General features: G+C 40.4%; 2 protein-coding genes across 2 annotated transcripts in view; one reads left to right on the top strand and one right to left on the bottom strand.

Annotated features, from left to right (window-relative positions):
* Positions 1–1,396, bottom strand: part of SELE (selectin E) — an 8,226-nt gene extending 6,830 nt beyond the window's left edge. The window contains exons 1-2 of the mRNA XM_003785716.3: positions 1,360–1,396; positions 134–517 (exon numbers count right to left, since the gene is read on the bottom strand). Of these exons, the coding sequence (XP_003785764.1) occupies positions 134–517; positions 1,360–1,396 (421 nt within the window). The remainder of the gene's footprint in view (positions 1–133; positions 518–1,359) is intronic.
* CUNH1orf112 (chromosome unknown C1orf112 homolog) overlaps positions 1–15,588 on the top strand; it is a 128,005-nt gene that overhangs the window by 31,910 nt on the left and 80,507 nt on the right. The gene's annotated exons all lie outside the window — the stretch shown is intronic.

Here is a 15,588-nt window from a genome sequence, read left to right as displayed (position 1 = left end):
CTCAAAAAAAAAAAAAAAAAATCCTATCTTTCAGAACATAAAATTACCATTACAGAGACTGATTTTCGGAGGCCATGAATTTGTCCAGATGCCCACACCCTGAACCGCCACCCGCTGTGCCGCGAGCTCGTACCTGTGTAGCACAGAGCCAGCTTCTTCTTGCTGCATCTCTCGTCATTCCACATGCCGGTGTCTTTGTCTCTCTTGATGTAGATTTCCACGCAGTCCTCATTGTTCTGCTTATTGTTGGGTTCACCTGGAGCCCAGTTCTTGGCTTCTTCCGTCAGAGGTTTCTGGGTTCCCACCCAGATCCACACGTTATTGACTTTTCTGATTCCGATCCAGTAGTAACTTGGTGAGTAGCTCAATATGGAGTTCAGGTGGGCGATCTCGTCTTTGTTTTGAATCGCGACCAAGTGTGTGTACTTCTGCTGACAGTACGCACTGGCCTCATCGTAAGTCATGTTTTCCGTGGAGGCGTTGTAAGACCAGGCTCCACTCTCTTTAATGAGAAGCACTAGGATAGGAAATAAAAACGAAATGATATGGTTTAGCTCCTGCTATGGTTTAACTCTGTTAACTGGGCTTTTCTGGTCTTAATTTTGGCCTGCTGTGGCTCTGGGAATGACTCAAACTTTTTTCATCTTTTCAAAAGTGAATAGTATGAAGAAACTGCCACTAATGGGGTATCCCTTGTGTGTCTGACCATCCATTGGGTGCTGCATTACCTGTACTCACCCACCACAACCTAATATTAGTAAACTCGTTTTAGTAGAACAATATCTACTAAGATTTGTTGAGCACTTAATATGCATTCCCAAGCACTGTATGAGGCACTTTATGTGACCTCACAATGCATCTGGGAAGTAGATCGTATATGAGCAATACTTTACGGCAAAGGGAGAACAGACATGAAGAAATAAAGTAAATTGCCTCTAACCCGTGCAGAACACATTGCAGGTAGCATTCAGGGATGCTGCAATGCCCAGGAGAGCCCCACACAAGAAAGATACTCCAGGTGGCACCGTAGCTCAGTGGGTAGGGCACTGACCACATACACAGAGGCAGGTGGGTTCAAACCCAGCCTGGGCCAGCCAAATAACAATGACAACTGCAGCGGAAAAAAAAGCCGGGCATTGTGGCAAGTGCCTGTAGTCTAAGCTACTTGGGAGGCTGAGGCAAGAGAATTGCTTAAGCCTAAGAGTTGGAGGTTGCTGTGAGCTGTGATACCACAGCACTCTCCAGGGCAACATAGTAAGACTCTGTCTCAAAAAAAAAAAAAAAAAAAAAGATGCTCCAGTCTGAAATTTCAATAGTACAAGGATGAAAACGTCTGGTCTCACTAATACGCTGACTTACCACAAATGAGAGCAGAGAGAAACTGGGATGCAATCATGACTTCAAGAGTTCTTTCCACCAAAGGATTAGACTCGGAGTACTTTCCTGGGGAGAAAAAGTACAAAATTGATTGAGGAGGGAAATCCTGGCTAATCCAGTACATCAATCTACCACCAGATTTAAGGTAACAGGTTATAGTGCCACAATCTTTGCTTATTTCAAAGAAGTTGAGTCTAACGAATGAAAGCAAAATTTAAGATTTTCATCATTTAAGTCAAAGAGAATAGACAAGTAGCCACAACATAGTAAGAGCTTGTACAGGTACGATTTTTCTCAGAAGGCTTTTTGCAGACCTGCTCATGTTGATAAATCTATGTTTCGTGAACGCAGAGTGCAGTCGTGAAGAATTCTGTACTTACTGCTGTGGGGAGTGATTGAGTGTCGATTCCTCTAGTGTGTATCTCTGCTGCTCTGTCTCGGGTCGGTAAGCCGTTCTGAAGTGCAGTCAGCCAAGAACAGCCAAACGCTTCTGCTGATGCCCTTTTGTAGTGGAGATTGCTTCCTGTGAATAATAGGAGGATATTGTCCAAATCCAGTAAAGAGGAAATCCCCAATGGTGTCCACAATTTTTCCCGGGAATATCCACACGGCTTAAAATTACAATGATGTCAGAAATTCTATCCCTTGAAGCTCATTCTCCTCCGCCCATGTCTTTATATTTTACATGCAATTTTATTAACAGGACACAAATGCATGATTTTTAAGTTCTATTACAATAAAGTCTATGTTTTTAAAATTTCTGAAAGCTTTTTCAGTCGTGTCTCTCATGTAATTACGGTAGCAATCAGAATTTCATAAACACAGCCAGCTAAGAATAGTTTTGTCATATGTGGTCCAGTACCCTCAATTTCTTCCCCATACCCATCCATAATGGATCAATACTCATTTTTTCTTTGTCTTTCACCTGCCAACTCATCTAAAGGGTATTGTCTCACGGGGGAATAAATCATAATGGGGATATTAATTCTCAAATGCCATGAACCACGTATGCCTAAATCACTAGAAAGAATATCTTCCACTCAAATTCTTGGAATAATGCCTTGTTTTGTAAAAATAAGAAAAATGAGAAATAGACTTGGATGTTCATATCTAGAAAATGTTCATGGTTTGTTTGGCCAAAACAAGATAAAACTTATATACCATCCTACGTAATTAATCCAATTTTTGTTTAAAATTTTAAAAACATAAGCGTGTAAATAATAAAAACTCTGCCAAAATGTTAACCGTTAACAGTCATCTCTGGATGACAGGATTCAGAGATATTTTTATATCCTTCAGCATTTTCTAAATTTTGCAGTGACCCTTTTTGAGTTTTATAGTAAAAAATACAAATTAAAGAAAGTTGCATCCAAAAGCAACTGAGGGGATGTATATAATATCCATATTCCTGCCCTTCCTATTGGCCGTCCCTTTGGGTGGCTCTGTATACACTCCCCATCTCTGCATCTTGTCCAGTTTAAATGACAGAGATGGTAAATGGGGATCCTATGATTATAGCTTTTTTAAAAATAGAAGGTCTAAAAATAACAGCAGGCAGCACTGCCTGTAGCTCAGTGGGTAGGGCACTCGCCACATACAGTGGGGCTGGCGGGTTTTGAACCCAGCCTGGGCCAGCTGAAACAACAATAACAGCTGCAACAACAACAACAAATAGCCAGGCATTGTGGCGGGCACCTGTAGTCCCAGCTTCTTGGGAGGCTAAAGCAAGAGAATCGCTTAAGCCCAAGAGCTTGAGGTTGCTGTGAGCTGGGACGCCATGGCACTCTACCCAGGGTGGCAGCTTGAGACTCTGTCTCAAAAATAAAATAAAATAAGAGCAGACATGAAGGAGTGGGAGTAAAAGCTTTATTTTTCTCATTACTTGTTAGCACTGTGTAACTCTTTCTGTGTTCACAAACATACCAACACCCATGTCAAACAAGAAAAGAGAAGGAAAATTCCAATAAGTATAAGAGAGTCAACCTCTATCCAAAAGCCTATCAATTTTTTTTAAAATATTTCAAAAGATGTAGAGGCACAAGTGGGTTTTTTGTTGCATGAATGAATTGTATAGTAGTGACGCCTGGGTTATTAGTGTACCGTTATCTGAATAGTGTATAATACCTCCATTAGGTAGTTTTTCTTCTCTCATTGCCCCATCTTTCCCTAGTCTGAGTCTCCAATGTCCATTGTACAATTCTATATACCTGTATGCACCCCAAGGTTGTCACACTTATTAAGGAAGGTATTTGGTTTTCCATTCCCATGTTACTTTACTCTAGTTCCCCCCAAGTTTCTACAAAAGAAATTATTTCATCTTTTTTTATGGATGAGTAGTATTTTGTGCGTATCTATACCACATTTTCTTCATCCACTCCTCCGTTGATGGGCACTTAGCTTCATTCCACATCCTTGTGATTGTGAATTGGGCAGCAATAAAATATGATTGCATGCGCCTTTTTTATACAATGATTTCCTTTCCTTGAGATAGATATCCAGTAGTTGTATTTCTTGATCAAACGGTAGATCCACTTTTAGTTCTTTGAGAAATCTCCACATTATTTTCCATAGAGGTTGTATTAATCTACATTTCCACCAATGGTGTATAAGCTTTCCCTTTTCACTGCCTCTACACCACCATCTGTTGTTTTCTGACTTTTAAATAATGGCCAATACGTCAGGGGTAAAGTGGTATTTCATTGTGGTTTTCATTTACATTTCCCTGGTGATTAGCTGATGCATGTTTTCCAGGTGTTTGTTGGCCATTCATCTTTCATTTCTTTTGAAAAATGTCTGTTCATGTCCTTTGCCCACTTTTTAGTGGGATTATTTGTTTTGTTTTGTTTTTTCTTGCTGAGTTCGTTGAGTTTCTTGTAGACTTTGGATATTAGTCTTTTGCCAGGTGAATAGTTAAGGATATTTTTTTCTATTCTGTAAGTTTTCTATTTATTCTGTTGATTATATTTCTTTTGCTATTCAGAAGCTTTTTAGTTTTATTAAGCCCCATTTGTTTTTGTTTCTGCTCTGTTTGTTTTTGTGGTCTTAGTCATGAATTATTTGCTTAAACCAATGTCCAGAAGAACTTTTCCTAGGCTTTCTTCTAGAATTTTTACTGTTTCAGGTCTTCTATTCGTGTCTTTGACCAATCTTTACTTAATTTTTGTATTTGGTGAGAGATAAGAATCCAGTTTCATTCCTCCACATGTGGCTACCCAATTTCCCTAGCACCATTTATTGAATAGGGCATTCTTTCCCCAGTGTATATTTTCTTCTGCTCTATTGAAGATCAATTGGTGGTAGGTATTTGGCTTCATTTCTGGGTTATCTATTCTTTTCTATTGATCTATGTGTCAACTTTTGGCTGTTTTGGTTACTACCACCTTGTTGTATAATTTGACATTGGGTAACATGATTATTCCAGATTTGTTCTTTTTGCTTAGTATTGAAAACTCCAACTTTTAACCAATGATTTACACCCCTCCCCTTCCCACTCTCTTACGTCATCCAGATACTGACCTTATTTCAATCTTTTATCCCACTTTACAGAGCTAAATATAGTTGCTCAATAAATGTAGAAGATTAATCACCCACACAATGTTTATTTAGATTTTAGAAAAGGATGTGAAGCTGAGTGAATATATAATTTGTATATATTTTACTTTTAGTAAATACTATTATTTAATAATGAATAAATTGTTAATAAATAATCTACAACTTAAAAAGTATGGTCAAATGTGTAGCCAAATCTTAAAACAAAATTTATCTGACACAAAGTGCCTAATAATTCTTTTGCAAATAAAAATTAGCCACACAGCAATAGATAACTATATTCTATACTGTGAATTTTTCATAGCTAAATTCATAATTTGTCTCTTCCCTTTTTTTATAGTTCAAAGATATCTAGGAATAGCACCAATGGTGATATAGCCCCCATTTCATTTATAAATAAATGTCCTGGGCCCCTAATTACATGTATAATTTCTAATACATGTATTTATTGAGTGCTTATTATATGCCAGGCCCAGCTCTGAGCATTTTGCATGTTCATCTATATAATTATTTAACCTTCACAACAGCTTATAACATAGGTACTTTTATTATCTCCATTTTACAGATTAGGGACTTGAGAAACGGGGGATTTTACCTTTGTGGGCCTCAAAGACAGAGCTGAGGTGTGAAACCAGGCACTTGATCTCCAAAGGCCACTCCCTTGACTGTTACCCACAACCACCATCTCTTTAGTTGTTATGTCCTGAGCTGAAGTTTCCTTTTCTACCCAGTCTGCAGTCCCCCCTCCCTTGCCCTCTTCCTCCTCAGGCCTCCTTGACCACCCCAGCTCCCCACTGAGAGGGCTGCCTCTGGATTCTGGGACATGGGGCAAGTAGGGGACCCCAGGGTCAGTGAGCAGTAAGAAGAGGATGCAGTGAGGACAGGCGCTGGGTCTCAGAGTACAGGGAGAAAGAAGAAAGGGAAAAAACAAGCAAGCGAGGCTGAGCTACGCCTCGATGAAGCTGGTGACCTCTGAGCCACACTTCCCTGAAACTCCTGATCGGAAAGCAAATACTCTCTAAGGCAAAAGGGCAAAATGATTATTCTAAATTTACACTGAGAATGTTTCGGGGAGAGAACCCCATGCCACAGGGAAGGATAAGAGAACTAAAGAGTGGGAGAGATTGGTGAGTACAGGTGTTTATATATAAATATGATTTATATGTAATTGATATGTTATATATAATATATGATAATATATTATATATGACATTTATTATATATGTATCACATATGTATATATCATGTAATACATATATTAGCCAGAGTTGTGTCCTTCCAAATCCACTCACCCTTACAATTATTCTGCATTCTCCCAGAATGTTTTCTATGTCCCTTCCCTGGGGTTGGTACTGTGACAGGGTATGTGTTTCTGGGAGCCATAGTGCTTTCTTGAGGCTCCCCGGGGTGCTGAGGAGGCCATGACAGGCCTAACCTTGGGAGACCCCAGGTCTTGGGAGACCCCAGGCCATCCAGTGCCCCGCAGGTGTGGGGTTACAGCCACATCGCAACTTCTTCCCTGGCTTTTCCTGCCAAGATCTGATGAGGGGCACTCACTTGTTGGGGGGAAGGGGGAATTGAAGAGGAAACTGAGTGAAATTTGAGTAGTGGGGGGTGTTGCATCTTATCCCTTTCTATAAATAATCCAAAATGTCCTCAAGAAACAAGCTATCAAAGATGCTTCCAGGCTCCACGGAGTCTCTTGCACTCTAAGGAATGTAGCCACCGCCCCTGAACTGTGGGGGGGTTCACGCCTGTCCTCACGGGGTCCCCTGCCGCCCCCGTCCTGGAGGAGGCGGCCCCACACGGCTAGACCCAGCAGCCGGAAGAAGACGGTGCACACGGCACACCCCAGGCTTTTCCACCGGGCTATTTCACCTCAGAGGCGCCACATTTTCTGGCTGTATTATCCCTTTTCCTGGAAGTCCCTGTTCTCTCCTCCACACCCTTTAATACGGAATTGAAGATTTTAACCATTTCTGGTCTGTGCCCAGGCCCACCCGTTCTCACCTTATGGCAAAGGGACATCCCTGAGGGCCCGAGATAGTCAGAAAGGAGATGTTGGGTCCCCACGACAAATGTCAGAATGTTAACCAAGGCCAGCGTGTGGACAGGAGATTATGGGGTCTGGGGGCCATAACCACATGTGACAAGAGCATCTGTCGAAGTGTGAGCTTGTGTTTGGTCCCTCACTGCTGAGTGTGCTGGGAACCGTGGACCGTGGCGGCCTCCGCCTCTGAGGCTCTCCATTCCCTCACCTCTGGAAGGTTTGTTTCACCTGTGAGTGCCTATTTCTGGACGCCTTGGTTCCCTCCCCGCCCCCCTCCCGGCCCCCAAATTCTACTCTGCTAACATCAACGTTTCCTTTGCAGAATCCTTTTAGGTAGAGAGAGAAAATCCCAATAATGACTCAATCCTATTTGCAGAATATAAATATAATATTTCTTTTGCACACAAAAGCGTGGAAGAAAATTAATATCAGTGTACCACCACAATTTTGAATGGTATTTCTTTTTTGTTGTTCTAAGTATATTTGACGACAAAGTTTGTCTGGTTCCCTCTAAATTTATCCTATTTTGCAGAAAGCCATGTTTGCTAACTTGAAATTTCTAGACAATATCCTGAATCTTTGAATCTATATTTTATAGAACAAATCCTTTTAATAAAGGGATTTGTTCTGTGAAGTGGAGGGGCCGCACCTAGGGATCTGGAGGGCCACATGTGCCCTGGGGGCCGCAGATTCCCCACCCCCACATCTGGGCCAGGCAGGAGCTTTGGGTCCCTTATCACTCTGCTCTCCCACATCTGGGGGAAGAGTGGGATCCTCAGACTTTAATAAGAAGAAGAGTCATCTGGGCAACTCATTTAAAATGCATATCTTTGGGTTGAATACTCAGAGACTCTAGCTCAGGAAGTCTAAATGGGGCCCAGGATTTGTACTTTAAATGAGTACCTGGGGTGATTCTGGTATAAAGGACCAAACTCACACAGTTTAGAATAGCCATCTAATTTGGAGAAACACCAGAAAGACCTCATAGTTGGTGTTCAGCTATAGGTACTACAACTTTGACAAAAATCTCTCTGCAGTTAATCATGACACCCTATCCTTGGAACTGGAAAGCTAGAGGCCCTCTTTGTAACAGTGCTGGACTCAAGGAACATTTAGGGTGAGTGGGTACTTTGAATTCTCACATGCAGAATGAGAATGGTTTTTAACCCCAAAACAGAGAATACCTGCTAAAGAATTAACACAGTACGTATTATATATTTATTAATTTATTCTCTTTCTCCTCTGATTCAAGAGGACTTTGTAATTTCACTGATTCTTTTTCTTGAGCTTCCGGAATGATTCTGAGATTTACAACATCAATGTTATTTCTTGCTTCCTATTTGGCAGTGACTTACATTGAAGCTTCCGTTTTCTGTTTTGGGATCTAAGAACTAACTAATGGGAATTTCTTCAAAATGACCCCACTCTGGTGAATTCCCAAAGAGGAAGAAACAAGTGAGGGTGGGCTGGTTAATTGCTTTTCCTGAATGTAGCCAGACTGTTTGCCGACTGTGGTGAACATGGGAGGCAGGTAATATCCCTGGGTTTTAGAAAAGTCCCTCGTTTGTTTTCCTTGGCTCCTGTGCTGCTTATTTTGCCAGCCAGAAATTTCCTACGGGACTATTATTAGCTTTGTTCTCAGTCCCTCACATCAGAAAAATTCTAGCCTGGTCACTTTTAAAACATAAGTTTGATTTTATTGTATCAGAAAGAAAATGGAACCAATATAGCTAACAGGACAGAATGGTGAAGAAAAAGGACTACTTTTTTTCCCCCCACAATCAAAGAGAAATAGGACAACAATCTGAACTTTCATGTCTCTTTATAGCTCAATAATTGATATGGCTAATTTTATAAGTATTTAAAACTCAGTCATCATTTGGAGATGATCCCTGTGGCTCACTGGATGGGGCACCAGCCCCATATACCGAGGGTGGTGGGTTCAAACCTGGCCCCAGCCAAACTGCAACAACAACAAAAAAAAGCTGGTTGTTCTGGCAGGCGCCTGTAGTCCCAGCTACTTGGGAGGCTGAGGCAAGAGAATCGCTTAAGCCCGAGTTGGAGTTTTCTGTGAGCTGTGACGCCATAGCACTCTACCAAGGGCGATAAAGTGAGACTCTGTCTCTACAAAAATAAAAAATTAATCTGATAACAAATATTCAACATTTAACACGAGAGAGTTCTATTTTATACTAATTAGCTCTGTGACTTAGAGCAAGATTCTTTGCCTTATTAAGTCTTAAATTTCCCATCAGAGAACTGAAGGTGCCTGACTATAGTCCTTGCTGGCTGTGACATGCTATGAAATAATGTATAAATAAGGGAAAAGGTGCTAATTTGAATCAAAGTGTTAAATTTCACAAAATGAAAGGTAAACATAATTCCCACTTTGCAGAGGCCCGAAAGGCTTATTTTGAATAACTTGCCTGTGTGTCTTCAGTTAATAAATGATTAAGCTGGAGTTCAAATTCACATCGTCATTACTCTACAGCTCATGTTAATTCCCTTGTACTTCCCCGGGATCCCTGTGGCCAGAAAGCCCTCCGCTATGAACTGCAATTGTTTGCATTTACACAGGACATAATCTGAATGCTGAGTTAGCACGTAGTAAACATATTCACCTTTTGTCACTGGCATAATAAATTACTATAAGCTTGAAGCCTGCAAACAGCACAGGATTATTTCATAGTTTCTGTAGCTCAGAAATATAGGTTGACTCAACCAGCTTCTCTGCTCTGGGTTTCACATTGCCAAAATTAAAGTGTCACCTGGTTGGGTTCCTCTTGGGAGGCATGGGGATGAATCCACTTTTAGGCTCATTGAGATTGCTGGCAGAAACCAGTTCCTTGTGGGTATAGGACTGAGGTCCCTGTTCCCATGCTGACAGTTGGCCAGGAGTCATTCTTAGCTTCTAGAGACCATCTGCATTCTTGACTCATGCCTCGCTTCACCTTCCAAACCAGCAGTGACTGGTCAAGTCCCTCTCTTCAAATCTCTCCAACTTCCCCTTCCACCCTATTGCCCTCTGCCTGCCACCTCTGCCTCTACTGCTGCTTGTTAAGTGCCTGTGGAATTACACTGGGTTTGCTAAAATAGCCAGGATAATATCCCTATTTTCAGGCCATCCGATTAGTATTCTTCCAGCCACAAAGCTCTTTCCCAGTAGTATCTAGTTTAGTGTTTGATTAGAAAATCAGGGGACAGGAACCTGTGGGGGGTTATCTTTAGAATTCTGACTACCACAGTTGGGACTTAGTCCTATACAATCCAGGAACTGGGTGAATAGCCTAAATTAGCACTGGGATGCAAAAGCCAGTTCTGTGATGATGTGTTTTCTGTCTTGGCACTTACAGTTCCCTTGAATCCAGGGATGGTCCAGACCTTTACATGGAAATTCAACATACAAAGTATAGCAGACTCTGTAGGTACCTCAACCATACCTCCTTGGCACTCATCTTTCTTGGATAAACAAACTCTTTTGTATCCCACTTGTCCCTTTACTCTGTGAACGGCACTCCGCACATAGACCAGTGTACTGGTTGGTCCTACTCCTTGAATAATAACTATGATTATTAATGTATCACCCACCATGGCCACCAGACACCGTGTTAGAACTTAAATATACCATGTCATTCGATCACCATGGTATGATCAGGAAGTAGGTATTACTGTCTCTATTTTACAAGGAAGGACGTTGAGGCTTAGAGGGTTTAAATGACACGGTATCCTAAAGGTCACCATACATACACAAGGAAAATGGGAAATTATACCTTATTTACAAAATGTTTATTACAAAATTTTACAAAATATTTATCTATGTGTTTTGATATATTAATATAAAAATATCAAAAATAGAATATGAAATTCAGCTCGGCGCCCCTAGCTCAGTGAGTATGGCGCCAGCCACATACACAGAGGTTGGCAGGTTTGAGCCCCGGCCTGCTGAACAACGATGACAACTGCAACAAAATAATAGCCAGACATTGTGGCAGGCACCTGTAGTCCCAGTTACTCGAGAGGCTGAGGCAAGAGAATTGTTTAAGTTCACGAGTTTGAGGTTGCATTGAGCTGTGATGCCACAGCACTCTACCAAGGGGGACATAGTGAGACTCTGTCTCCAATATATATATATATATTTCATATTTTAAATGGCTTTGCTATTATATTCAGACTCTCCTAACTTTACCAGCTCCTGTGAACCTGCAGAAAACAATACAAGTATCCCAGAAAATATATGGATAACAAATATGAAAGAGCCTATATTTACTACATAGAATCATGCCGACACATAATGTTTGCTGTAATCCACTTTTACTTAGTGTCCATTAGTTTCTGGTGACCAAATTTTTCCAGAAAAATGGGAATAATTTTGGACATCATAATAGTGCCTTCTTCTCCTCAGGTATTTTATGTGTTGTTGTGTCTCCAACTCAGCTTGGCTTTTAGTAAATGATCAAAATATTTGTTGAAGGAACAAATGAATGAAATAAATTGAGACCTGCAACATATTTGTTCCTGTGTTCTAATCATGGGTTTCAGAGTAGTTGTCATCCTGAAAAGAAAGCATTAACACTGTTTTTTCTACTTTAATTTCTCAAAATGTAGATAAAAAAAGAAAAACATCTGGGAAAAACTGCCAACCCCATATGGGGCTATACCTCTAATACTCAAATGAGTGCAGCCTTTGAGAAGCTAAGGAAGAGGGTTGAGGAGACTTACCTGTATCCCCCATGGTGGTGGCAACCTAGGGGCCAGCAGAGCAGGAAGGACCCCTTGAATGACACATTTCCACACTAGAAACAAGACTCAAATATTGGGTACATAACTAAAATATCTTTACATGGAAAGGCTACAGATTTCCCCCATCATGAAGCACGCCTACTATGCACATTTGCAACCCCTCCTTAAAATATCTTAAAATTCTACCAGAAGAGTAAATTGAGCCTTTCCATCTCATTCTAGAAGGTAATACACATAACCTTCATAACAAAATTGAACAATGCTGGCACAAAAGTAGGAAACCTCTTTACGATGAGGCTGTCTGGAAGGAAGAGTGAGCATTGGGCCCGGTGAGTGCTGGAAACCCCACCTATGCCAGCGACCCTGACACAGCCTGTGTGGGCATGTGTCTTAGGCATGGAGCCTGTGTAAGTGTGTGTCTTAGGCATGGACAGTGGCCATCTGTCTGTGATACAAGAGTCAGGGTAGACACCTGCATCCCTTTTACCATGTTTGCCAATGTTATGGGTTAAAAAGCTGATATTTGGTGGATCTAAGATGATAAAAGGATAAATCTGACATGGTGTAACATGCATGCATTGTCCAGAAAAGAGACTGGGGAAGATCTGGGCTGATTTTCAAAACAGAATTTCCTTGCTCTCTGGACGTTGGGCTCGCTTGGCCTTTGATGTTTAGAGGTTTCTTTGTGTTGCTCACTGATGTTGATTTTGGACAGAAAACAGAATTCAAAAACCCACAAGTCATTCCCTAAGGAATATTACAGGAAAACAGAAGACAGTTTCTCCAAGCCAGCAAGGCCTCGTTTCTGCTTCTAACAGATAGGAAGAGAGGAAGAGATGAACAATACCATTATAAGAAGCTCAGCTTTATCTCATGAAAAGACGCCTCCAGTCAGTCTGGCTAAAGTCAGCATGGGAGGGTCTTTATCTATGATTCTAACAAGGGGAATGTTTCCTCTAATTAGGCAAGCCTTGTCTGACTCGGGGAAATGAAACACTTTCTCCCACGTGAGCCGGCCATAATCCCTGCTATTAGCCTGCTCAGAAATAAGAAAGTTGTGGTGTGGTCAGAAATGAGTCATTTATCCCCCCCTGGAAAGATTCAGAAAATTGAATCAAAAGTACATTCTTTTGGTTTTCTTTGTCTAATTGACTAAGGTCTTCACTTTACTAAAATTCTGGGAAGCGTTACAGAGGAGAAGAAAACCCTGCAGATTTTGTAGTCATGCAAATCTGCAAACCAAACAACAAATTCTGGGTGTTGCCACAAACTGGCTGTGTAACCTTGAGCAACGTGTTAAATCTCTCTGAACTTCAGATTCATCCGTAAAATAGTATTGTATCTATAAAATAGAAATTCTTTTTAATGTCCTACTGTTGTAGGTTTTTTTTAAACAAAGTAAAAATAGATAAGATAATATGAATAAAGAACCTGGCATAGATGGTCACTCACTAAATAGTAGCATGTAAAGATACTATTTGAAATGGTAATTTTAGCCAATGCTAGACTTATCCATTCAAAGGTGGTGATGTCAGATGGCAACTGAGAATTTGCCTGACCTTTAGAATATGAATGAATAAATGTCAGCAATACCTCAAACTTGAAAAAGAGCCTATCAGTGTGGGCAGGTGGGAAATTTTCAGGCTAGTATTAAAAAAGAGGTCATAGATTAAGGGAAGGAAAATAAACAGTAAATGGTGCCTAAGGCAAAGGAGCAAAGCCCTAGAGGATCTGGAGAGAATGAATTAAATTTTGGAAGGGGAAGTAGGAAAAGACACTTGACCTTCCTGAGAAATAGATACTAAGAGCTTTTGGAATCCCCAGCTCTATAAATGGCACCATAGACATTGTCTATAAAAATATATTCAACTGAACACTACTTTCCAGAGATGCTCAGTGAAAAAAAGAATACCATGGTCAGATAAGTTTGGAAACACCACATAAGACAGAGCTGCTCCCTTCTTGAGGGTGTTAATGCACATTAGCATGTTAAACCCTCACCAGTCCTTCAGAGCAGAAATGTGCTTCACATCTATCTGTCTGATGTGATGGTTTCCCAATATGCTCGATGATGGATATTACTATTTGCCCCAAAACACCATTCTTTGATATGCTTGCAACAGCTGAATATACAGGGTGTCCATAAAGTTCATGTGCAATTTTAAAGTGCGCTATATTAAATTGCACGCAAACTTTATGGACACCTGTGTGGGTGTGTGTATAAAGTTATTAATTATCACATAATTTTAATAGAAAAACATTGAGAAGAATCTAAATACAAATCCACAACATTTACCTTTTTCCCAATAAACTGTATGCAAGCATATGTTGGAGATATTGTATGTTTTGTTATACAAGTCACAAATTTTTTGGTTTCCCTCGTCTATAGAAGTTATGTCTCCACATAATGCAATAATGCAATAGCATTATGTCTAAAAAAATGAAATGTACATGCCTTCATTAAAAACAATTTATTTCTATAAAATGTTAACGGTCAATTTGAGCTTTATGTGAGTCATCTTTTTTGCGGGTGGAGAGTCTTATCTCTTGCTAGTAGTTGACTGATCAGGATGACTGTGGCAATTTCTTGAAATAAAACAACGATGAAGTTTGCCACATCGATTGACTCTTCCCTTCATGAAAGATTTCTCTATAGCATTCAATGCTATTTGAGAGCATTTTACCCGTAGTAGAACTTCTCTCAAAATTAGTTATTAGTCTCAAAACTTATGTCTGCTTTATCAACTAAATTTATAGAATTTTCTAGATCCTGTCTCATAACTTCAACAATATTCACAACATTTCACCAAGAATAGATCCCATGTCGAGAAACTACTTCCTTTGCTTATCGATGAGATGCAGCTCCTTATCTGTTCAGGTTTTCTCATGAGATTACTGCAATTCAGTCGTATCTTCAGGATCCACTTCTAATTCTAGTTCTCTTGCTGTTTCCACCACATCTTCAGTGACTTTCTACTGAAGTCTTGAACCCCTCAAAGTCATCCATGAGGGTTGGAATCAACTTCTTCCAAACCAGTGTTAATGTTGATATTTTGAACCTCTCCCAGGAATCATCTAGAATGGTGAATCCTTTCCAGAAGACTTTCGCTTGGAATCACTAACAGAGGAGTGACTACAGAAATCAGCTAACGCCTTGTAAAACATGTTTCTTACATAATGAGACTCAAAAGTCAAAATGACTCCTTGATCCATGGGCTACAGGGTGGATGAGTGTAAGCAGACATTAAAACAATGTGAATCTTCTTGTTCATATCCATCAGAGCTCTTTGGTGACCAAGTGCATTGTTAATAAGCAGTAATATTTTGAAAGGAATCTTTTTTCTGAATACTAAGCCTCGACAGTGGGTTTAAAGTAGTCTGGTTAAAGGTTAACCATGATGTAAAACAGATGTGCTGTCATCCAAGCTTTGTTGTGCCATTGATAGCACATAGGCAGAATTTATTTAGCATAATTCTTAAGGGTTCTAGGATTTGGGGAATGGCAAATGATCACTGGCTTCAACTTAACATCACCACATGCATTAGCTCCTAAGAAGAAAGAATACCTGTCCTTTGAAATTTTGAAGCCAAGCATTGACTTTTCCTCTCTGACTATAAAAGTCCTAGATGGTATCTTCTTCCAATATAGGGCTGTTTCATCTACATTGAAAATCTGTTTTTGGTGTAGCCACCTTCATCAATGACCTTAGCCAGATGTTCTGGACTGCTTGCTTTAGCTTTTACATAAGTACTTGCTACTTCACCCTGCACTTTTCTATTATGGAGACACCTTTTTTTCCCAAAAGCTCATGAACCAACCTCTGCTGCCTTCAAACTTCTCTTCTGCAGCTTCCTCCCCCTCTCAGCCTTCA

This window comes from Otolemur garnettii, unplaced genomic scaffold, assembly GCF_000181295.1.
Source record: "Otolemur garnettii isolate 467f Iridium unplaced genomic scaffold, OtoGar3 scaffold00016, whole genome shotgun sequence".
NCBI classification, from domain to species: domain Eukaryota; kingdom Metazoa; phylum Chordata; class Mammalia; order Primates; family Galagidae; genus Otolemur; species Otolemur garnettii.
The sequence above is the reverse complement of the archived record's forward strand: the minus strand, read 5'-3'. Positions and strand labels throughout refer to the sequence as shown.